Raw genomic sequence first — 23,767 nt, forward strand, 5'->3', positions numbered from 1 at the left:
TGGATGGATGGATGGATGGATGGATGGATGGATGGATGGATGGATGGATGGATGGATGGATGGAGGGATGGATGGATGGATGGATGGATTACAGTGGATGGATGGATGGATGGATGGATGGATGGATGGATGGATGGATGGATGACAGTGGTTGGATGGATGGATGGATGACAGTGGATGGATGATAGATGGATGGATGGATGGATGGATGGATGGATGGATGGATGGATGGATGGATGGATGGATGGATGGATGGAGGGATGGATGGATGGATGGATGGATGGATGGATGGATGGATGGATGGATGGATGGATGGATGACAGTGGATTTTGTCTGAATCAAAATGATGGCTGATGTTGATTATGACAATGATGAAGATGGTGGATGATGGCAGATGCTCATCAGGGAGTCCATGGAAGAGTCAGTGGTTGATTGAATGGGACTGGGGTCAATGGGAGCTCAGTGATGGATGAGGAGGGAATGGTGAGAAGGGACTGGGAGGAAATGGTGCATGATGGATACTTGGGTGGATGATGGATGGACATACCACTGTCCATCATTGCCCCCTTTCTGTTGTTGTTGTAGCTGACCCAGAGGATCTGTCCCTACCCTCAAAGGACCCCCCAACTGGGGGGCCCCCAGATGAGGATCACGAAACTGCTCATCCCCAAGCCGAGGCCCCTCCATCTGCGGCTCCCTCAACACGGGCAGTGCTGGAAGAGCTGAGGGTCTCCAACGTCACCCCCAGCTCTGTGCAGCTGCACTGGAGCGTCCCCGAGGGCTCCTTTGACTCCTTCACGCTGCAGTTCCGGGATGCCCAGGGCCAGCCCCAGGCCCTGCCCATCGATGGCGGCTCCCGCTCGGTGACAGTGCCAGGGCTGTCCCCGTCCCAGCGGTACCGCTTCCACCTCTACGGGCTGCGGGGCAGGAAGAAGATCGACCATGTGTCCACCGAGGCTGTGACAGGTAAGGGGGGAGAAAGGGTGGGTGGATGTAAGGATGCAGAATAATGGATATATGGAGAGATGGAGGGATGCAGGGTTGGAGGAAGGGATGGAGTGGTGGAGGGACGGAGGAATACAGGGATGGATGGATGGATGGATGGATGGATGGATGGATGGATGGATGGATGGATGGATGGATGGATGGATGGATGGATGGATGATTGCCCGAAAGAATGGTCCAGAATATGGAAGTGCAGATGAAAGAGTGGGTTGGTCGGTGGTGGATGGATGTTTGGATGGAAGCAGCCATTAACATCCCCTCTCCATAGGAGCTGCAGAAGAGCCAGAGGAACTGCCCCTGCCCTCAGAGGAACCGCAGCATGAGAAACCCCAAACTGAGGCCCCCACATCTGAGGCCCCTCCTGCACGGGCAGTGCTGGGGGAGCTGAGAGTCTCCAGTGTCACCCCCAGCTCTGTGCAGCTGCACTGGAGCGTCCCCGAGGGCTCCTTTGACTCCTTCACGCTGCAGTTCCGGGATGCCCAGGGCCAGCCCCAGGCCCTGCCCATCGATGGCGGCTCCCGCTCGGTGACAGTGCCAGGGCTGTCCCCGTCCCAGCGGTACCGCTTCCACCTCTACGGGCTGCGGGGCAGGAAGAAGATTGACCATGTGTCCACCGAGGCTGTGACGGGTGAGCGGGTTGCTCAGAGGACCAGATGGATGAGAATATGAATGGATTCAGGGATCATGGCCATCTCATCTCTACCTGCCATCTATTACCCACAGACCCCTGCAGAAGCCAATCAATCATCAACCCTTCTACCAACCCATTGACCAGCACCTGCCATCTTCCACCATCCTTGTCATCACACTCTTTATCTATCATTCATCATCTTAACCATCATCACTATCATCTTCCATCATGATCATGATCCATCCATGATGGTTGAAGAACTGAATGGTTGAATGCATTCTGGACTGGATTGTGAGTGGATTTCGTCCCAGCCTCTTGGAAGAAGGCCAAGAGATGGATGAGTGGTTGGATGGAATTGGGAAGTAGAGATGGATGGTGCGTTCCTGGTGGGTGGTTGGGTGTCCTGAAGGTTGGAAGATTGTCCATGGGAAATGGGTGGCGGAAGAGGTGAGAGCTTGGGTGGATGTAGAGAGAACGAGTTGGAGAGATGATTGCAGGAGTAGGGCATTGGGTTGGATGTTGAGTGAGATGGATGGAGGAATAGATGGAGGAATGGATGGACGGACGGACGGATGGATGGACGGACGGATGGACGGACGGACGGACGGACGGACGGATGGATGGATGGATGGATGGATGGATGAATGGATGGATGGATGAGGAATGATGGCTCATTCTGTGGATGATGAATGCACTTTTGGAGGGACACTAGGACACCCATCACCATCTCCTCTTCATTGCACCAGCAGCCAACTTGGATGAGCTACCCATGACTTCAGAGGGTCTCCAACCTGAGGACGCCCGACCTAAAGATCCCCCAGCTGGGTCCCCATCAAGTGACGCCCCCCCAGCACGGGCAGTGCTGGAAGAGCTGAGAGTCTCCAGCGTCACCCCCAGCTCTGTGCAGCTGCACTGGAGCGTCCCCGAGGGCTCCTTTGACTCCTTCACGCTGCAGTTCCGGGATGCCCAGGGCCAGCCCCAGGCCCTGCCCATCGATGGCGGCTCCCGCTCGGTGACAGTGCCAGGGCTGTCCCCGTCCCAGCGGTACCGCTTCCACCTCTACGGGCTGCAGGGCAGGAAGAAGATCGACCATGTTTCCACCGAGGCTGTGACAGGTAAGGGGGGAGAAAGGGTGGGTGGACGTAAGGATGCAGAATAATGGATATATGGAGAGATGGAGGGATGCAGGGTTGGAGGAAGGGAAGCAGTGGTGGAGGGATGGAGGAATACAGGGATGGATGGATGGATGGATGGATGGATGGATGGATGGATGGATGGATGGATGGAGGGATGGATGGATGATTGCCAGAATGAATGGTCCAGAATATGAAAATGTGGATGAGTGGCTTGGTCGGTGGTGGATGGATGTTTGGATGGAAGCAGCCATGACCATCCCCTCTCCCCAGGAGCTGCAGAAGAGCCAGAGGAACTGCCCCTGCCCTCAGAGGAACCGCAGCATGAGAAACCCCAAACTGAGGCCCCCACGTCTGAGGCCACTCCAGCACTCAAAGACATGAGGGTCTCCAGTGTCACCCCCAGCTCTGTGCAGCTGCACTGGAGCGTCCCCGAGGGCTCCTTTGACTCCTTCACGCTGCAGTACCGGGATGCCCAGGGCCAGCCCCAGGCCCTGCCCATCGATGGCGGCTCCCGCTCGGTGACAGTGCCAGGGCTGTCCCCGTCCCAGCGGTACCGCTTCCACCTCTACGGGCTGAGGGGAGGCAAAAGGATTGGCCGAGTCTCCACCGACACTGTCACAGGTGAGGGCAAGGTCAGAGGGGTGAGGTGAGTAAATGAAGGGATGAAGGTGGACAGATGGAAGGAGAGATGGAGGGAGCAAAGGATGGAGGAACATGTGGGTGAATGAACGATACAGAGAGGTACAGGGGTGAGTGGATGGGAGGTGGATCGGTTGATGGACGGATGATGGATGGAGGGCTCCTGAATTGGTTGGTTGGTTGATCAGTGGATGGATGATGGATGGATGGAGGGATGGATGGATGGATGGAGGGATGGATGGATGGATGGATGGATGGATGGATGGATGGATGGATGGATGGATGGATGGATGGAGGGATGGATGGATGGATGGATGGATGGATGGATGGATGGATGGATGGATGGATGGATGGATGGATCATGGATGGGTGTTCGATTGATGATGGATAATGGACAGATGAAGATGGATAGTGCATGATGAGTGTTGGGGCAATTTGTTGGTGGTTGGATGTATCAGGTCAGTAGTTGAGTGATTGGATGATCCAATGGAGGAAAAGGTAAAAGAACCAGTTAAGGTAAAAGGTGCATGGGAAGAAACATGGATGGATGGATGGATGGATGGATGGATGGATGGATGGATGGATGGATGGATGGATGGATGGATGGATGGATGGATGGATGGATGAATGGATGGATGGATGGATGGATGGATGGATGGATGGATGGGAGGATGGATGGATGGATGGATGGATGATGGATGGATGGATGGATGGATGGATGGATGGATGGATGGATGGATGGATGGATGGATGATGGATGGATGAATGGATGGATGGATGGATGGATGGATGGATGGATGGATGGATGGATGGATTCATGGATTCATGGATGGATGGATGATCCCATGGATGGACACATGGGTGAATTGATGAATGGCTGATCTCTGGTGCGATGGACATTTGGAGGAACACATGTATGACTATGCCCATTATCATCTGATCTCCAATGCAGCCAGCGAAGAACCCCTGCCCTCAGAGGAGCCCCAAGAGGAGAAACCCCAAACTGAGGCCCCCACATCTGAGGCCCCTCCTGCACGGGCAGTGCTGGAAGATTTGAGAGTCTCCAGTGTCACCCCCAGCTCTGTGCAGCTGCACTGGAGCGTCCCCGAGGGCTCCTTTGACTCCTTCCTGCTGCAGTTCCGGGATGCCCAGGGCCAGCCCCAGGCCCTGCCCATCGATGGCGGCTCCCGCTCGGTGACAGTGCCAGGGCTGTCCCCGTCCCAGCGGTACCGCTTCCACCTCTACGGGCTGCGGGGTGAGACGAGGACTGACCCCGTCTCCACTGAGGCCGTCACTGGTGAGGGGCTGCAGGGATTCCTCCAGGGCCCCTCAAGAACGGAGCTGGAGCTGGGACCGGGCCGGGAACGGGGCCCAGGAGGAGCTGGGAGGAGCTGGGGAACGGGGCTGGAGAAATGAGGGGCACTCAGGAGCTCGGGGGGCTCTGAGGAATTTGGGAATTTGGGAATTTGGGAATTTGGGAATTTGGGAGAAAGTTGGGAGCTGGAGGGAATCAGGAATTCCCGAAGTTGGGAATTTGGGAATTTGGGAGGGAATTGGGAACTGGGAGGGAATTGGGAGTTCCCGAAGTTGGGAATTTGGGAATTTCGGAGGGAATTGGGAATTCCCAAATTTGGGAATTTTTGGGAAAATGGGAACTGGAGGCCACCAGGGATTGGAGGGGACTGGGGGCTGAGGAACTGGGGGAACTGGTTAGAACTGGGGCAACTGGGGGACTGGGTGGGACTGGGGAGAAACTGGGGGGAACTGGGGTGAACTGGGGTGAACCGGGGAGAAACTCGGGAATGGGGAGAACTGGGGTGAACTGGGGTGAACTGGGGTGAACTGGGGTGAACAGGGGACTGGTGAGTACTGGGGGAAACTGGGACTGGGGAGAATTTGGGGGGAACTGGGGGGAACTGGGGCTGGGGTGGAGCTGAGGACTGGAAAACACTGGGGGAAATGGACTGGGAGAATTTGGGGTGAACTGGGGAGAATTTGGGGTGAACTGGGGTGAACTGGAGCTGAGGAACTGGCAAAGAGTGGGGGGAACTGGGGGGAACTGGGGTGAACTGGGGTGAACAGGGGACTGGTGAGTACTGGGGGAAACTGGGACTGGGGAGAATTTGGGGGGAACTGGGGGGAACTGGGGGGAACTGGGGGGAACTGGGGCTGGGGTGGAGCTGAGGACTGGAAAACACTGGGGGAAACTGGGGTGGACTGGGGAGAATTTGGGGTGAACTGGGGTGGACTGGGGTGAAGTGGGAGAATTTGGGGTGAACTGGGGTGATTTTGGGTTATCAGCAGATTATGGGGGGTATTTGGGGTGCCAGAAGTGGTTTTTGGGGTGTCGGTGGGATATTTTGGGGTGTCAGCAGACTCGGGGGGGTATTTGGGGTGCCAGCAGTGGTTGTTGGGGTGTCGGTGGGAGATTTTGGGGTGTCAGCAGAGTCGGGGGTATTTGGGGGTGCCAGCAGTGGTTGTTGGGGTGTCGGTGGGAGATTTTGGGGTGTCAGCAGACTCGGGGGTATTTGGGGTGCCAGCAGTGGTTTTTGGGGTATCAGAGAGAGATTTTGGGGTGTCAGCAGACTCGGGGGGGTATTTGGGGTGCCAGCAGTGGTTGTTGGGGTGTCGGTGGGAGATTTTGGGGTGTCTGAGGTGTCACCATTGTGTCCTTGCCCAGGCGCCCCGGGGACCCTCAGGGTGGGCTCGGTGTGGCCCCGCAGTGCCCAACTGCACTGGGACCCCAAAAACGACACCAGCGAGGGGTACGAGCTGGAGTACGGCCCCCAAGGGGGACCCCAAAAGGTACCGGCCCCAAAAAGGACCCCAAAAACCCCAGAACGGCCCCAAAAAGGATCCCAAAAACCGCAAACCCCAGAACGGCCCCAAAAAGGATCCCAAAAACCCCAAACACCCCAGAACGGCCCCAAAAAGGATCCCAAAAACCCCAAACACCCCCAGAAGGGCCCCAAAAAGGATCCCAAAAACCCCAAACACCCCAGAACGGCCCCAAAAAGGATCCAAAAACCCCAAACCCCAGAACGGCCCCAAAAAGGATCCCAAAAACCCCAAACACCCCAGAACGGCCCCAAAAAGGATCCCAAAAACCCCAAACCCCAGAACGGCCCCAAAAAGGATCCCAAAAACCCCAAACCCCAGAACGGCCCCAAAAAGGATCCCCAAAACCCCAAACACCCCAGAACGGCCCCAAAAAGGATCCCAAAAACCCCAAAACCCCAGAACGGCCCCAAAAAGGATCCCAAAAACCCCAAACACCCCAGAACGGCCCCAAAAAGGATCCCCAAAACCTCAAACACCCCAGAACGGCCCCAAAAAGGATCCCAAAAACCCAAACACCCCAGAACGGCCCCAAAAAGGATCCCAAAAACCCCAAACACCCCAGAACGGCCCCAAAAGGGATCCCCAAAAACCCCAAAAACCCCAGAAAGGCCCCAAAAAGGATCCCAAAAACCCCAAACACCCCAGAACAGCTCCAAAAGGATCCCAAAAACCCCAAACAACCCCCAGAACGGCCCCCAAAAGGGATCCCCCAAAAACCCCAAAAACCCCAGAAAGGGCCCCAAAAAGGATCCAAAAAACCCCAAACACCCCAGAACAGCTCCAAAAAGGATCCCAAAAACCCCAAACACCCCAGAACGGCCCCAAAAAGGATCCCAAAAAAACGCCAAACACCACCGGAATGGCCCCAAAAAGGACCCTAAAAACCCCAAAAACCCAGAACGGCCCCAAAAAGGATCCCCAAACACCCCAAACACCCCAGGGTGTCCCCCCAACACCTCCTTGGGGTTATGGCACCCCAAAACACCTCCGGGCACCCCAATAACGCCCCTGGGCACCCCAATAATCCCCAAATGTCCCAGTAACACCCCAGGGGACCCCAATAACACCTGAGGACGTCACATGGCACCCCAAAACACCTCGGGGGGACCCCAATAATGCCCCTGGGGACCCCAATATCCCCCGGGACAACCCCAATATCCCCTGGGGACCCCAATATCCCCCTGTGCACCCCAATATCCCCCGGGACACCCCAATACCCCCTGGACACCCCAATAACCCCCGGGCACCCCAATATCCCCCTGGACACCCCAATACCCCTCCAGGACACCCCAATACCCCCGGGACACCCCAATATCCCCCTGGACACCCCAATACCCCCTGGGCACCCCAATATCCCCTTGGACACCCCAATACCCCTCCAGGACACCCCAATACCCCCCGGGACACCCCAATATCCCCCTGTGCACCCCAATATCCCTTTGGACACCCCAATATCCCCCTGTGCACCCCAATACCCCCCTTTGGACACCCCAATATCCCCCTGTGCACCCCAATATCCCCCTGGGCACCCCAATATCCCCCGGGACACCCCAATATCCCCCGGGACACCCAATATCCCCCTGTGCACCCCAATAATCCCCAAATGTCCCAGTAACACCCCTGTGCACCCCAATACCCCCCTGTGCACCCCAATATCCCCCTGTGCACCCCAATATCCCCCTGGGGACCCAATACCCCCCCTTTGGACACCCCAATATCCCCCGGGGCACCCCAATATCCCCCTGTGCACCCCAATATCCCCCTGGACACCCCAATATCCCCCGGGACACCCCAACACCCCCCCGTGTCCCCCCAGAGGCTGCGGCTGCCCCCCGGGGCCGTGTCCCAGCAGCTGTGGGGCCTGGAGCCCGGGGCCCGCTATGGGGCGCGCCTGTGGGGCCGGGGGGGGCACCCCCAAACCGAGCCCCCCCCCGACGGCCGCCTTCGAGACCCGTGAGCTGCGGGGGGGGCGGGGGGGGCACCCGCGGGGCGGTTTGGGGGTGCGGGGGGGCTGTGTCCCTTTAAAGGGGGGGGATTTGGGGGATTTGGGGGGTTTTGGGGGGATTTGGGGGATTTTGGGGGGATTTGGGGGATTTTGGGGGATTTTGGGGGGATTTGGGGGATTTTGGGGGGATTTTGGGGGATTTTGGGGTAATTTGGGGGATTTTGGGGGGAGATTTTGGGGGGTTTGGGAGATTTTGGGAGATTGTGGGGGGATTTTGGGGGATTTTGGGATTTTGGGGTTGTTGGTATGGGAAGTTGTGTCCCTTAAGAGGGAGGGATGGGATTTTGGGGGGATTTTGGGCTATTAAGGGTATTTGGGGATTTTTTGGGGAATTTTGGGGGATTTTGGGTGTGGTTTGGGGGATTTTGGGGGATTTTGGGGGGAATTTGGGGGGATTTTGTGGGGATTTGGGGGATTTTGGGGGGATTTTGGGGGATTTTGGGGGATTTGGGGTTGGTGGGAGAAGCTGCGCCCCTCTGAGGGAGGGAATTTGGGGGGGATCTTGGGGGATTTTGGAGGGATTTTGGGGGATTTTGGGGGATTTGGGGTCGGGGTTGTTTGGTGAGGGAAGTTGTGTCCCTTAGAGGTAGGGATGGAATTTTGGGGGATTTTGGGGAGATTTTGGGGGATTTTGGGGGGATTTTGGGGTTGGGGTTGTTGGTATGGGAAATTGTGACCCTTTAAGGAAGGGATGGGATTTTGGGGGGATTTTGGGGGGATTTTGGGGAGATTTTGGGGGATTTTGGGGGATTTTGGGGGGAATTTGGGGGATTTTGGGGGATTTTGGGAGGATTTTGGGGGGATTTTGGGGAATTTTGGGGGGATTTTGGGGGATTTTGGGGGGGGATTTTGGGGGATTTTGAGCGGATTTGGGGATTTTGGAGGGATTTTGGGGGATTTTGGGGGGTTTGGGTTGTTGGTATGGGAAGTTGTGACCTTTAAGGGAGGGATGGGATTTTGGGGGGATTTGGGGGATTTTGGGGGATTTTGGGGTTGGGGTTGTTTGTGGGGGAAGTTGTGACCCATTGGAGGGAGGGATGGAATTTTGGGGGGATTTTGGGGGATTTTGTGGGGTTTGGGTTGTTCGTATGGGAAGTTGTGTCCCTTAGAGGTAGGGATGGAATTTTGGGGAGACTTTGGGGGATTTTGGGGGGATTTTGGGGGATTTTGGGGGGATTTTAGGGAGATTTTGGGGAGATTTTGGGGGATTTTGGGGGGATTTTGGGGGGGTTTTGGGGATTGTGGGGGGATTTTGGGGGGATTTTGGGGGATTTTGGGGGGATTTTGGGGAGATTTTGGGGAGATTTTGGGGAGATTTTGGGGGATTTTGGGGCGTGGGTGGGCCCATGGGGTGGGGGGACCCCAAAAACCTGCGTCCTTTTGGAAGCAGGGGGGAATTTGGGGTGTGGGGGTACACAGCGAGACATTTGGGTTTTTGGGGGTGTTTCGGTGTTTTTTGGGGGTGTTGGGATCCTTTGAGAAATTTGGGAAAAAAACCACGGAAAATTTGGGAAAAAAATGGGAAAAATTTGGGAAAAAATTTGGGAAAATTTTGGGGAAAAAAAAACCCAGAAAAAAATAGGAAAAAATTGGGAAAAAGCGCGGAAAAATTGGCGAAAAAACACAGAAAAAATTGGGGAAAATGCGGAAAAAAATTGAGAAACGTTAAGGAAAAATTTGGGAAAAGCATTTGGGTTTTTTGGGGTGTTTTGGGTGTCCTTTGGGGGTGTTGGGGTCCTTTGGGAAATTTAGGAAAAAAACCACGGAAAATTTGGGAAAACTTTAGGAAAAAACATGAAAAAAATTGGCAAAAAACACGGAAAATTTTGGGAAAAATTTGGGAGAATTTTGGGAAAAACACGGAAAAATTTGGGAAAAATTTGGGAAAAAACACGGAAAAATTCAGAAAAAATTGGAAAAAACACGGAAAAATTTGGGAAAAATCTGGGAAAATTTGGGAAAAAAACAAGGAAAAATTTAGAAAAAATTTGGGAAAAATTTGGGAAAAGCATTTGGGGTTTTTTTGGTGTCCTTTGGGGGTGTTGGTTCCTTTGGGGGGGTCTGAGGGGCTGTGAGGGAGTTTGGGGAATTTCGGATCCCTTTTGCCACCAAATTTGGGGATTTTAGGTTATTTTGGGTCCCTTTTTTCCTCAAAATTTGGGATTTCGGGTGGTTTTGGCTCCTTTTCCTCACAAAATTTGAGATTTGGGGTCCCTTTTCCCTTTTCGCAAGGGGGGGGGGGTCTGAGGGGCTGTGAGGGAATTTGGGGTGAATGGAGGGGAAAATGTGGGAATTTCGGGGGGTCTGAAGGAATTTCGGGGGTCTGAGGGAATTTGGGGGGTTCTGAGGGGGCTGTGAGGGAATTTCGGGGGGTCTGAGGGAATTTTGGGGGCTGTGAGGGAATTTGGGGGGTCTGAAAGAATTTTGGGGGGTTTGAGGCAATTTTGGGGGGGTCTGAGGGAATTTCGGGGGATCTGAGGGAATTTTGGGGTCTGAGGGAATTTCGGGGGGTCTGAGGGGGCTGCGGGGGAATTTCGGGGGGTCTGAGGGAATTTCGGGGGGTCTGAGGAGCTGTGAGGGAATTTCGGGGGATCAGAGGGAATTCGGGGGGTCTGAGGGAATTTGGGGGGGCTGTGAGGGAATTTCGGGGGCTGTGAGGGAATTTTGGGGGGTCTGAGGGAATTTTGGGGGCTGTGAGGGAATTTCGGGGGGTCTGTGAGGGAATTTCGGGGGTCTGAAGGAATCTCGGGGGCTGTGAGGGAATTTCGGGGGGTCTGAGGAATTTCGGGGGGTCAGAGGGAATTTCGGGGGCTGTGAGGGAATTTCGGGGGATCTGAGGGAATTTCGGGGGGTCTGAGGGGGCTGTGAGGGAATTTCGGGGGTCTGAGGGAATTTTGGGGGCTCTGAGGGAATTTGGGGGGGGTCTGAGGGAATTCGGGGGGTCTGAGGGGGCTGCGGGGGAATTCTCGGCCCGGGGGTTCTCTTTTGGGGGGGTCCCGAGCCCCCGGCCCGTTTGGGGTCTGAGGGTCCCCCCGTGTCCCGCAGCGCCCCTGCCGCACCCGCACCCCCGGGACTGCGCCGAGGAGCAGCGGAACGGGCCCGGGCCCTCGCGCGCCGCCCTCATCTTCCTCGGCGGGGACCCGCGGCGGCCCCTCCGCGTCTACTGCGACATGGAGACGGACGGGGGGGGATGGCTGGTGGGACTGGGAGCACTGGGAGCACTGGGAGGGACTGGGAGGGACTGGAGGGACTGGGAGGGACTGGGGCTGGTGGGACTGGGAGCACTGGGAGCGACTGGGAGGGACTGGGAGGGACTGGAGGGACTGGGAGGGACTGGGGCTGGTGGGACTGGGAGCACTGGGAGGGACTGGGAGGGACTGGGATAGACTGGGAGGGACTGGGAACACTGGGGCTGGTGGGACTGGGAGCACTGGGAGCACTGGGAGGGACTGGGAGAGACTGGGGCTGGTGGGACTGGGAGCACTGGGAACACTGGGAGCACTGGGAGCGACTGGGAGGGACTGGGAACACTGGGAGGGACTGGGAACACTGGGGCTGGTGGGACTGGGAGCACTGGGAGGGACTGGGAGGGACTGGGAACACTGGGAGGGACTGGGAGCACTGGGAACACTGGGAGGGACTGGGTGGGACTGGGAACACTGGGGCTGGTGGGACTGGGAGCACTGGGAGCACTGGGAGGGACTGGGTGGGACTGGAGCACTGGGGCTGGTGGGACTGGGAGCACTGGGAGCACTGGGAGGGACTGGGTGGGACTGGGAGCACTGGGGCTGGTGGGACTGGGAGCACTGGGAGCACTGGGAGGGACTGGGTGGGACTGGGAACACTGGGGCTGGTGGGACTGGGAGCACTGGGAGCACTGGGAGGGACTGGGTGGGACTGGGAGCACTGGGGGCTGGTGGGACTGGGAGCACTGGGAGCACTGGGAGGGACTGGGTGGGACTGGGAGCACTGGGGCTGGTGGGACTGGGAGCACTGGGAGCACTGGGAGCACTGGGAGGGACTGGTGGGACTGGGAGCACTGGGAGGGACTGGGAGGGACTGGGGCTGGTGGGACTGGGAGCACTGGGAGGGACTGGGAGGGACTGGGGCTGGTGGGACTGGGAGCACTGGGAGGGACTGGGAGCACTGGGAGCACTGGGAGCCCTGGGAGCACTGGGAGCCCTGGGAGGGACTGGGAGCACTGGGAGCTTTATGGGATGGAAAAAGGGGATCTGGGGGCTCAGGGGTTTTGGGTCTGGGGGCTAAAGGGGTTTAGGTCTGGGGGTTTCAGGGGGGTTTTGGGTCTGGGGGCTCAGGGAGGATTTTGGGTCTGGGGTCTCAGGGGTTTTTGGGGGCTCAGGGAGGATTTTGGGTCTGGGGTCTCAGGGGTTTTTGGGGTCTGAGGTCTCAGGGGATTTTGGGTCTGGGGGCTCAGGGGTTTTGGGGGGCTCAGGGGTTTTTGGGGGCTCAGGGGTTTTGGGTCTGGGGGCTCAGGGTTTTTGGGGTCTGGGGCTCAGGGGGGGTCTGGGGCCTCAGGGGGGTTTGGGGGCTCAGGGGTTTTGGGGTCTGGGGGCTCAGGGGTTTTTGGGGGTTTCAGGGTTTTGGGTCTGGGGTCTCAGGGGTTTTTGGGGGTTTCAGGGTTTTGGGTCTGGGGTCTCAGGGGTTTTGGGTCTGGGGTCTCAGGGTTTTGGGGGTTTCAGGGTTTTGGGTCTGGGGTCTCAGGGGTTTTGGGGTCTGGGGTCTCAGGGGTTTTTGGGGTCTGGGGGCTCAGGGGTTTTTGGAGGCTCAGGGGTTTTTGGGGTCTGGGGTCTCAGGGTTTTGGGGGCTCAGGGGATTTGGGTCTGGGGTCTCAGGGTTTTGGGGGTCTCAGGGGTTTTGGGTCTGGGGTCTCAGGGTTTTTGGGGTTTCAGGGTTTTGGGTCTGGGGTCTCAGGGTTTTGGGGGTTTCAGGGATTTGGGTCTGGGGTCTCAGGGGTTTTTGGGGTCTGGGGTCTCAGGGTTTTGGGATTTCAGGGGATTTGGGTCTGGGGGCTCAGGGGTTTTGGGGGTTTCAGGGTTTTGGGTCTGGGGTCTCAGGGTTTTTGGGGTTTCAGGGCTTTGGGGGGCTCAGGGGTTTTTGGGGTCTGGGGGCTCAGGGGTTTTGGGGTCTCAGGGTTTTGGGGGTTTCAGGGTTTTGGGTCTGGGGTCTCAGGGTTTTTGGGGTTTCAGGGTTTTGGGTCTGGGGTCTCAGGGTTTTTGGGGTTTCAGGGCTTTGTGGGGCTCAGGGGTTTTTGGGGTCTGGGGTCTCAGGGTTTTTGGGGTTTCAGGGTTTTGGGTCTGGGGTCTCAGGGTTTTTGGGGTTTCAGGGCTTTGTGGGGCTCAGGGGTTTTTGGGGTCTGGGGTCTCAGGGTTTTGGGGGTTTCAGGGTTTTGGGTCTGGGGGCTCAGGGGGGTTTTGGGGGGCTCAGGGGTTTTTTGGGTCTGGAGTCTCAGGGGTTTTGGGGGTTTCAGGGTTTTGGGTCTGGGGTCTCAGGGGTTTTTGGGGGCTCAGGGATTTTGGGGTCTGGGGTCTCAGGGGTTTTTGGGGTTTCAGGGATTTGGGTCTGGGGTCTCAGGGTTTTGGGGTCTCAGGGTTTTGGGGTCTCAGGGTTTTTGGGGTTTCAGGGATTTGGGTCTGGGGTCTCAGGGTTTTGGGGTCTCAGGGTTTTTGGGGTTTCAGGGTTTTGGGTCTGGGGTCTCAGGGTTTTGGGGCGCCCCTCCCTCGCCCCGTTCCAGGTGTTCCAGCGGCGCCAGGACGGCAGCACCGAGTTCTGGCGGGGCTGGGCCGCGTACGAGCGCGGCTTCGGCAACGTCAGCGGGGAGTTCTGGCTCGGTGAGAGGGAAATCGGGGAAAAACACCGGGAAAGTGGGAAAAAATGGGAAAAAAATCCGGAGAAAACACGGGGAAATTGGGAAAAAATTCGGGAGAAAACACGGGGAAATTTGGGGAAAAAACACGGGAAAATTTGGGAAAAAATTCGGGAGAAAACACGGGGAAATTTGGGAAAAATTCGGGAGAAAGCACGGGGAAATTTGGGGAAAAAACACGGGAAAATTTGGGAAAAAATTCGGGAGAAAGCACGGGGAAATTTGGGGAAAAAACACGGGAAAATTTGGGAAAAAATTCGGGAGAAAGCACGGGAAAATTCGGGAAAAATTCGGGAGAAAACACGGGGAAATTGGGGAAAAATTCGGGAGAAAACACGGGGAAATTTGGGGAAAAATTCGGCAGAAAACACGGGGAAATTTGGGAAAAAATTCGGGAGAAAACACGGGGAAATTGGGGAAAAATTCGGGTGAAAGCACGGGGAAATTCGGAAAAAATTCGGGAGAAAGCACGGGGAAATTGGGAAAAAATTCGGGAGAAAACACGGGGAAATTGGGGGGAAAATTCGGGAGAAAACACGGGGAAATTGGGAAAAAAATCGGGAGAAAACACGGGGAAATTCAGGAAAAATTCGGGAGAAAACACAGAAAAGTTTGGGGAAAAACACAGGAAAATTTGGGAAAAAATCGGGAGAAAGCACGGGGAAATTGGGAAAAATTCGGAGAAAACACAGGGAAATTTGGGGAAAAATTTGGGGAAAAAATATGGGAAAAATGTGGAAAAGTTTGGGAAAAAAACACAGAAAAAATTGGGAAAAATTTGAGAAAACTTTGGGAAAAAACACGGAAAAATTTGGGAAAAATTTGGGAAAAATTTGAGAAAATTTTGGGAACAAACATGGAAAAATTTGGGAAAACTTTGGGAAAAAAACATGGAAAACAGCAGGGAGTTCTGTCTTGGTTAGGGGGGACATCGGGGAAACACACAGGAAAAATTGGGAAAAATTTGGGAAAAAATTTGGGAAAAAACGTGGAAAAATTTGGGGGAAAACACGGAAAAATTTTGGGAAAAATTTGTGAAAAATTTGACAAAACTTTGGGAAAAAACACAGAAAAATTCGGGAAAATTCGACAAAACTTTGGGAAAAAAAACACGGAAAAATTTGGGGAAAAATTTGGGAAAAATTTGGAAAAAACATGGAAACATTTGGGGAAAATTTGGGAAAAAACATGGAAAAATTTGGGAAAAAAACATTAAAAAATTTGGGGAAAATTTGGGAAAAATTTGAGAAAAAACAGGGAAAACAGTGGGGAATTCTGGCTCGGTGAGGGGAGTCGGGGAAAAACATGGGAAAATTTGGGAAACATTTGGGAGAAAACACGGAAAAATTTGGGGAAAATTTTGGAAAAAAAATCACAGAAAAATTTGGGAAAAAAATTTGGGAGAAACACGGGAAAATTTTGGGAAAAAATTTGGGAAAAAACGTGGAAAATTTGGGAAAAATTTCGTGAAAAATTTGAGAAAACTTTGGGGAAAACACAGAAAAATTCGGGAAAAAATTTGGAAAAATTTGAGAAAATTTGTGAAAAAAGACGGAAAATTTTGGAAAAAAAACCGGGAAAATTTGGAAAAAATTAGTGAAAAAAAAATTGTGAAAAATTTGGAAAAAACACGGAAAAATTTGGGAAAAAAATTGGGAAAAATTTGGGGAAAATTTGTGAAAAAACGCGGAAAAATTTGGGAAAGACCAGGGGAAGCTTTGGGGGTCCAGGGGGAGCTCGGGGGCTGTTTTTGGGGGGCTGTTTTTGGGGCTGTTCTTGGGGGCGGTGTTTTTGGGGGGTGTTTTTGGGGCTGTTTTTGGGCGGTGTTTTTGGGGGGTGTTTTTGGGGGGTGTTTTTGGGGGCGGTGTTTTTGGTGGGTATTTTTGGGGGGGCTGTTTTTGTGGGCAGTATTTTGTGGGGTATTTTTGTGGCTGTTTTTGGGGCTGTTTTTGGGGCTGTTTTGGGGGCTGTTTTGGGGCTGTTTTTTGGGGCTGTTTTTGGGGGCTGTTTTTTGGGGCTGTTTTTGGGGGCTGTTTTTGGGGTGGTGTTTTGGGGCTGTTTTGGGGGCTGTTTTGGGGGCTGTTTTTGGGGGCCTTTTTTGGGGGCTGTTTTTGGGGCTGTTTTTGGGGGCTGTTTTTGGGGGGGCTGTTTTTGTGGGCAGTATTTTGTGGGGTATTTTTGTGGCTGTTTTTGGGGCTGTTTTTGGGGCTGTTTTTGGGCTGTTTTGGGGCTGTTTTTGGGGGCTGTTTTTGGGGGCGGTGTTTTTGGGGGCGGTATTTTGTGGGGTATTTTTGTGGCTGTTTTGGGGCTGGTTTTGGGGGCTGTTTTTGGGGGGCGGTGTTTTTGGGGGCTGTTTTTGTGGGGTATTTTTGTGGCTGTTTTGGGGCTGGTTTTGGGCTGTTTTGGGTGGGTATTTTTGGGGGCTGTTTTGGGGGCTGTTTTTGGGGTGTTTTTGGGGCTGTTTTGGGGCCGTTTTTGGGGTGGTTTTGGGGCTGTTTTGGGGGCTGTTTTGGGGCTGGTTTTGGGGGGCGGTGTTTTTGGGGGCTGTTTTTGGGGGGTGTTTTTGGGGGGGCTGTTTTTGTGGGCAGTATTTTGTGGGGTATTTTTGGGGCTGTTTTTGGGGCTGTTTTTGGGGCTGTTTTTGGGGGGCGGTGTTTTTGGGGGCTGTTTTTGGGGCTGTTTTTGGGGGCTGTTTTTGGGGGCTGTTTTTGGGGGGCGGTGTTTTTGGTGGGTGTTTTTGGGGGCTGTTTTTGGGGCTGTTTTAGGGGCCTGTTTTTGGGCTGTTTTGGGGCTGTTTTTGGGGGTGTTTTTGGGGGGTGTTTTTGGGGGCGGTGTTTTTGGGGGTGTTTTGGGGCTGTTTTTGGGGGCTGTTTTTGGGGGCGGTGGTTTTGGGGGCGGTATTTTGTGGGGTATTTTTGTGGCTGTTTTTGGGGGCTGTTTTTGGGGGTGTTTTTGGGGGCTGTTTTTGGGGGCGGTGTTTTTGGGGGCGGTATTTTGTGGGGTATTTTTGTGGCTGTTTTTGGGGGCTGGTTTTGGGCTGTTTTGGGTGGGTATTTTTGGGGGCTGCTTTGGGGCTGGTTTTGGGGCTGATTTGGGGCTGTTTTGGGGTGGTTTTGGTGGGTGTTTTTGGGGGCTGGTTTTGGGGCTGTTTTGGGGCCGTTTTTGGGGTGTTTTTGTGGCTGTTTTGGGGCCGGTTTTGTGGCTGTTTTGGGGCTGTTTTTGGGGGCTGTTTTTGGGGGCGGTATTTTGTGGGGTATTTTTGTGGCTGTTTTGGGGCTGGTTTTGGGCTGTTTTGGGTGGGTATTTTTGGGGGCTGTTTTGGGGCTGTTTTTGGGGTGTTTTTGGGGCTGTTTTGGGGCCGTTTTCGGGATGGGTTTGGGGCTGTTTTGGGGTGTTTTTGGTGGGTGTTTTTGGGGGCTGGTTTTGGGGCTGTTTTGGGGCTGGTTTTGGGGGGCGGTGTTTTTGGGGCTGTTTTTGGGGCTGTTTTTGGGGGCGGTGTTTTTGGGGGCTGTTTTTGTGGGCAGTATTTTGTGGGGTATTTTTGGGGCTGTTTTTGGGGCTGTTTTTGGGGGCTGTTTTTGGGGGCGGTGTTTTTGGGGCTGTTTTTGGGGGCTGTTTTTGGGGCTGTTTTTGGGGGGTGTTTTTGGGGGCGGTGTTTTTGGTGGGTATTTTTGGGGGGGCTGTTTTTGTGGGCAGTATTTTGTGGGGTATTTTTGGGGCTGTTTTTGGGGCTGGTTTTGGGGGGCTGTTTTTGGGGGCGGTGTTTTTGGGGGCTGTTTTTGGGGGGCGGTGTTTTTGGGGGTGTTTTGGGGCTGTTTTTGGGGGTGTTTTTGGGGGCTGTTTTTGGGGGCGGTGTTTTGTGGGGTATTTTTGTGGCTGTTTTGGGGCTGGTTTTGGGCTGTTTTGGGTGGGTATTTTTGGGGGCTGTTTTGGGGCTGTTTTGGGGTGTTTTTGGTGGGTGTTTTTGGGGCTGTTTTGGGCTGTTTTGGGTGGGTATTTTTGGGGGCTGTTTTGGGGCTGTTTTGGGGTGTTTTTGGTGGGCGTTTTTGGGGCTGTTTTGGGCTGTTTTGGGTGGGTATTTTTGGGGGCTGGTTTTGGGACTGTTTTGGGGTGTTTTTGGGGCTGTTTTGGGGCCATTTTTGGGGTGGTTTTGGGGCTGTTTTGGGGTGTTTTTGGTGGGTGTTTTTGGGGCTGTTTTGGGGCTGTTTTGGGGTGTTTTTGTGGCTGTTTTGGGGTGTTTTTGGTGGGTGTTTTTGTGGCTGTTTTGGGGCTGTTTTGGGGTGTTTTTGTGGCTGTTTTGGGGTGTTTTTGGTGGGTGTTTTTGTGGCTGTTTTGGGGCTGTTTTGGGGTGTTTTTGTGGCTGTTTTGGGGTGTTTTTGGTGGGTGTTTTTGTGGCTGTTTTGGGGCTGTTTTGGGGTGTTTTTGTGGCTGTTTTGGGGCTGTTTTGGGGTGTTTTTGGTGGGTGTTTTTGGGGCTGTTTTTGCGGCTGTTTTGGGGCCGTTTTTGGGGTTCCTGACGCTCTCGGGGCGCAGGGAACGCGGCGCTGCACGAGCTGACGGCCGGGACGCCCTCGGAGCTGCGCGTGGACCTGCGGAGCGGCCCCGACTCGGCCTTCGCGATCTATCGCGACTTCAGCGTGGGCGGGGCCGCGGAGCGATACCGGCTGCGGGTGGGGCCGTTCCGCGGCACCGCGGGTGCGCAGGGGGCGGCCCCGGGGGGCTCTGGGGGCGCCTTTGGGGTTTGGGGGCCCCTTTGGGGTTTGGGGGCCCCTTTGGGATTTGGCTGGGCGGGGTTTGGGGTGTTTCGGGGTGTTTTGGGGTGTTTCGGGGTGTTTCGGGGGGTGTTTTGGGGTGTTTCGGGTTGTTTTGGGGTGTTTTGAGGTGTTTCGGGGTGTTCTGAGCTGTTTCGGGGTGTTTCGGGGGGTGTTTTGGGGTGTTTTGAGGTGTTTCGGGGTGTTTGGGGGTGTTTTGGGGTGTTTCGGGGTGTTTCGTGGTGTTTGGGGGTGTTTCGGGGTTGTTTTGGGGTGTTTCGGGGTGTTTTGGGGTGTTTCGGGGGGTGTTTTGGGGTGTTTCGGGATGTTTCGGGGTGTTTTGGGGTGTTTCGGGATGTTTCGGGGTGTTTTGGGGTGTTTTGAGTTATTTTGAGATTTTTTGGGATGTTTCGGGGTGTTTTGGAGTGTTTTGGGGTGTTTCGAGGTGTTTCGGGGTGTTTTGAGGTGTTTCGGGGTGTTTGGGGGTGTTTCAGGTTTGTTTCGGGGTGGTTTGGGGTGTTTTGGGGTGTTTTGGGGTGTTTTGGGGTGTTTTGAGGTGTTTTTGGGTGTTTTGGGCTGTTTTGGGAATCTTTGGTTCGTTTTTGGGGTTTCTGGTGGGTTTTGGGGTCCCTTGGGGTGTTTTGGGATGTTTCGGGGTGTTTTGGGGTTGTTTTGGCGTGTTTTGAGGTGTTTTGCGGTGTTTTGAGGTGTTTCAGGGTGTTTTGGGATGTTTCGGGTTGTTTTGTGGTGTTTTGGGGTGTTTTGAGGTGTTTTGGGGTCCTTTGGGGATTTTTTGGGAATCTTTGCTGCGTTTTTGGGTCCCCTGAAGGTATTGGGGTTCCTGGTGGGTTTTGGGGTGTTTTTGGGGTGCTTTGGGACTCTTTGGTGCGGTTTTGGGGGGTATTGGGGTTCCTGGTGAGTTTTGGGGGTCCTTCGGGTGTTTTGGGGTCCTTTGGGGTGCTTCGGGAACCTTTGCTGCAGTTTTGGGGTCCCCTGAAGGTATTGGGGTTCCTGGTGGGTTTGGAGGTCCTTGCTGGGTTTTGGGGTCTTTTGGGCTGTTTTGGGAATCTTTGGTTCGTTTTTGGAGGTCCCTGGTGGGTGTTGGGGCCCTTTGGGACCCTTTGGTGCGTTTTTGGCGGGTTTTGGGGATTCCTGGTGGGTTTTGGGGTCCCTGGTGGGTTTTTGGGTCTTTTAGGGATTTTTTGGGGGAATCTTTGCTGCGTTTTTGGTGTTCCTGGTGAGTTTGGGGTCCCTGGTGGGTTTTGGGGTCTTTGGGGTGTTTTGGGGTCGGTTGGGGTGTTTTGGGGTCCTTCGGGATCTTTTGGGACTCTTTGGTGCATTTTTGGGGTTGTTTGGGGAATCTTTGGTGCGTTTTGGGGGGGGTACTGGGGGTTCCTGGTGGGTTTTTGAGGTCCCTGGTGAGTTTTGGGGGTGTTTCGGGAATCTTTGGTGCATTTTGGGGATTCCTGGTGGGATTTGGGGTCCCTGGTGGGTTTTTGGGGTCTTTTAGGGTTTTTTTTGGGGACTCTTTGCTGCGTTTTTGGTGTTCCTGGTGGGTTTTGGGGTCCTTTGGGGTGTTTCGGGAATCTTTTGTGCGTTTTTGGGGTGTTTTGGGCCTGTTTTGGGAATATCTGGCGCATTCTGGGGGTGTTTTGGGGTCCTTGGGGTGTTTTGGGAATCTTTGCTGCCTTTTTGGTGGTATTGGGGTCCCTGGTGGGTTTTGGGGCCCCTTGAGGTGTTTGGGCCCGTTTCGGGAATATCTGGTGCATTCTGGGGGGGTTTTGGGGTCCTTGGGGTGTTTTGGGGTCCTTTGGGGTGTTTTGGGGTCCTTTGGGGTCTTTCGGGAATCTTTGGTGCATGTCGGGGATTCCTGGTGGGTTTGGGTGGTCCCTGGTGGGGTTTTGGGGTCTTTTAGGGGTTTTTTTGGGGAATCTTTGCTGCGTTTTTGGTGTTCCTGGTGGGTTTTGGGGTTCCTGGTGGGTTTTGCGGTCCTTTGGGGCTGTTTTGGGAATCTTTGGTGCAGTTTTTGGTGGTATTGGGGTTCCTGGTGGGTTTCGGGGCCCCTTGAGATGTTTTGGGCCCGTTTCTGGAATATCTGGCTCATTCTGGGCGGGTTTTTGGGGGTTCCCCGTTGCGCATTTTCAGGGGTGGTTTTGGGGGTTCCCCGTTGTGCATTTTCGGGGGTGTTTTTGGGGGTTCCCGTTGTGCATTTTCGGGGTTCCCCGTTGTGCATTTTCGGGTGTTTTTGGGGGTTCCCCGTTGTGCATTTTCGGGGATGTTTTTGGGGTTCCCCGTTGTGCATTTTCGGGGATGTTTTTGGGGTTTCCCGTTGTGCATTTTCGGGGGTGTTTTTGGGGGTTCCCCGTTGTGCATTTTCGGGGATGTTTTTGGGGGTTCCCATTGTGCATTTTCGGGTGTTTTTTGGGGTTCCCCGTTGTGCATTTTCGGGGTTCCCCGTTGTGCATTTTCAGGTGGTTTTTGGGATTCCCCATTGTGCATTTTCGGGTGTTTTTTGGGGTTCCCCGTTGTGCATTTTCGGGGTTCCCCGTTGTGCATTTTCAGGTGGTTTTTGGGATTCCCCGTTGTGCATTTTCGGGGATGTTTTTGGGGTTTCCCGTTGTGCATTTTCAGGTGGTTTTTGGGGGTTCCCCGTTGTGCATTTTCGGGTGTTTTTGGGGTTCCCCGTTGTGCATTTTCGGGGGTGTTTTGGGGGGTTCCCATTGTGCATTTTCAGGTGGTTTTTGGGGGTTCCCCATTGTGCATTTTCGGGGGTGTTTTTGGGGTTCCCCGTTGTGCATTTTCGGGGATGTTTTTGGGGTTCCCCATTGTGCATTTTCGGGGTTCCCCATTGTACATTTTCGGGGATGTTTTTTGGGGTTCCCCGTTGTGCATTTTCGGGGTTCCCCGTTGCGCATTTTCGGGGTGTTTTTGGGGGTTCCCCGTTGTGCGTTTTCGGGTGTTTTTGGGGGTTCCCATTGTGCATTTTCGGGTGTTTTTGGGGTTCCCCGTTGTGCATTTTCGGGTGTTTTTGGGGTTCCCCGTTGTGCATTTTCGGGGTTCCCCGTTGTACATTTTCAGGTGGTTTTTGGGGTTCCCCGTTGTGCATTTTCGGGGGTGTTTTCGGGGTTCCCCGTTGTGCATTTTCGGGGATGTTTCTGGGGGGTTCCCATTGTGCATTTTCTGGGTTCCCCTTTGTGCATTTTCGGGGATGTTTTTGGGGGTTCCCCGTTGCGCATTTTCGGGTGGTTTTGGGGGTTCCCCATTGTACATTTTCGGGGATGTTTTTTGGGGTTCCCCGTTGTGCATTTTCGGGTGTTTCTGGGGGGTTCCCCGTTGTGCATTTTCGGGGTTCCCGTTGTGCATTTTCGGGGGTGTTTTGGGGTTCCCCGTTGTGCATTTTCGGGTGTTTTTGGGGGTTCCCATTGTGCATTTTCGGGGGTGTTTTGGGGTTCCCCGTTGTGCATTTTCGGGTGTTTTTGGGGTTCCCCGTTGTGCATTTTCGGGTGGTTTTTGGGGTTCCCCGTTGTGCATTTTCGGGTGTTTTTGGGGGTTCCCCATTGTGCATTTTCGGGGTTCCCGTTGTGCATTTTCGGGTGCATTTTCGGGGTTCCCCGTTGTGCATTTTCGGGGATGTTTTTGGGGTTCCCCGTTGTGCATTTTCAGGTGGTTTTTGGGGTTCCCCATTATGCATTTTCGGGGTTCCCCGTTGTGCATTTTCGGGTGTTTTTGGGGTTTCCCGTTGTGCATTTTCGGGTGTTTTTGGGGGTTCCCCGTTGTGCATTTTCAGGTGGTTTTGGGGGTTCCCCGTTGTGCATTTTCGGGGATGTTTTTGGGGTTCCCCATTGTGCATTTTCAGGTGGTTTTGGGGTTCCCCGTTGTGCATTTTCGGGGGTGTTTTTGGGGGTTCCCCGTTGTGCATTTTCAGGTGGTTTTTGGGGTTTCCCGTTGTGCATTTTCAGGTGTTTTTCGGGGTTCCCGTTGTGCATTTTCGGGGATGTTTTTTGGGGTTCCCATTGTGCATTTTCGGGGTGTTTTTGGGGTTCCCCATTGTGCATTTTCAGGTGGTTTTGGGTGTTCCCTATTGTGCATTTTCGGGGTTCCCGTTGTGCATTTTCGGGGATGTTTTTGGGGGTTCCCATTGTGCATTTTCGGGGTTCCCCGTTGTGCATTTTCGGGTGGTTTTTGGGGTTCCCCGTTGTGCATTTTCAGGTGGTTTTTGGGGTTCCCCGTTGTGCATTTTCGGGGGTGTTTTTGGGGGTTCCCCGTTGTGCATTTTCAGGTGGTTTTGGGGGTTCCCATTGTGCATTTTCGGGGGTGTTTTTGGGGGTTCCCCGTTGCGCATTTTCGGGGATGTTTTTGGGGGTTCCCATTGTGCATTTTCAGGTGGTTTTCGGGGTTCCCCGTCGCGCATTTTGGGGGTCCCGCCCCCGTGTCCCCGCTCACGCCCCCTCCCCTGCAGGGGACGCCCTCTCGTACCACTCGGGCAGCCCCTTCTCCACGCGGGACCGGGACGCCCGCGACCCCCGGGACCGCCGGGACCCCTCGGGGCGGCCGCGCCCCCCGCCCTGCGCCGTGGCCTACGGGGGCGCCTGGTGGTACCGGAACTGCCACTACGCCAACCTGAACGGGGCGCTACGGGAGCACGCGGGACCACCAGGCACGGCGCGGGGGGCTGGGGTGCCCTTGGCTGCAAATTCGGGGGGTTTGGGGGGGCTGGGGGTGCCCTGGCCGCAAACTCGGGGGGTTTGGGGTGCCTTTGGCTGCAAATTCGGGGGGTTTGGGGTGCCTTTGGCTGCAAATTCGGGGGGTTTGGGGTGCCCTGGCCGCAAACTCGGGGGGTTTTGGGGGGGTTTGGGGTGCCCTGGCCGCAAACTCG

At 54.6% G+C, this 23,767-nt stretch overlaps 1 protein-coding gene across 1 annotated transcript in view; it reads left to right on the plus strand.

The window, feature by feature from the left end:
* The window catches only part of LOC118701215 (tenascin-X-like), a 64,984-nt gene that overhangs the window by 36,248 nt on the left and 4,969 nt on the right, over positions 1-23,767 (plus strand). The window contains 12 exon segments of the mRNA XM_054518400.1: positions 586-966; positions 1,274-1,633; positions 2,386-2,751; positions 3,043-3,393; positions 4,364-4,708; positions 6,092-6,216; positions 8,069-8,205; positions 11,259-11,454; positions 14,010-14,106; positions 18,674-18,835; positions 23,351-23,517; positions 23,519-23,548. Of these exon segments, the coding sequence (XP_054374375.1) occupies positions 586-966; positions 1,274-1,633; positions 2,386-2,751; positions 3,043-3,393; positions 4,364-4,708; positions 6,092-6,216; positions 8,069-8,205; positions 11,259-11,454; positions 14,010-14,106; positions 18,674-18,835; positions 23,351-23,517; positions 23,519-23,548 (2,717 nt within the window).

Source organism: Molothrus ater, unplaced genomic scaffold (genome assembly GCF_012460135.2).
Source record: "Molothrus ater isolate BHLD 08-10-18 breed brown headed cowbird unplaced genomic scaffold, BPBGC_Mater_1.1 matUn_MA149, whole genome shotgun sequence".
In the NCBI taxonomy this organism is placed as follows: domain Eukaryota; kingdom Metazoa; phylum Chordata; class Aves; order Passeriformes; family Icteridae; genus Molothrus; species Molothrus ater.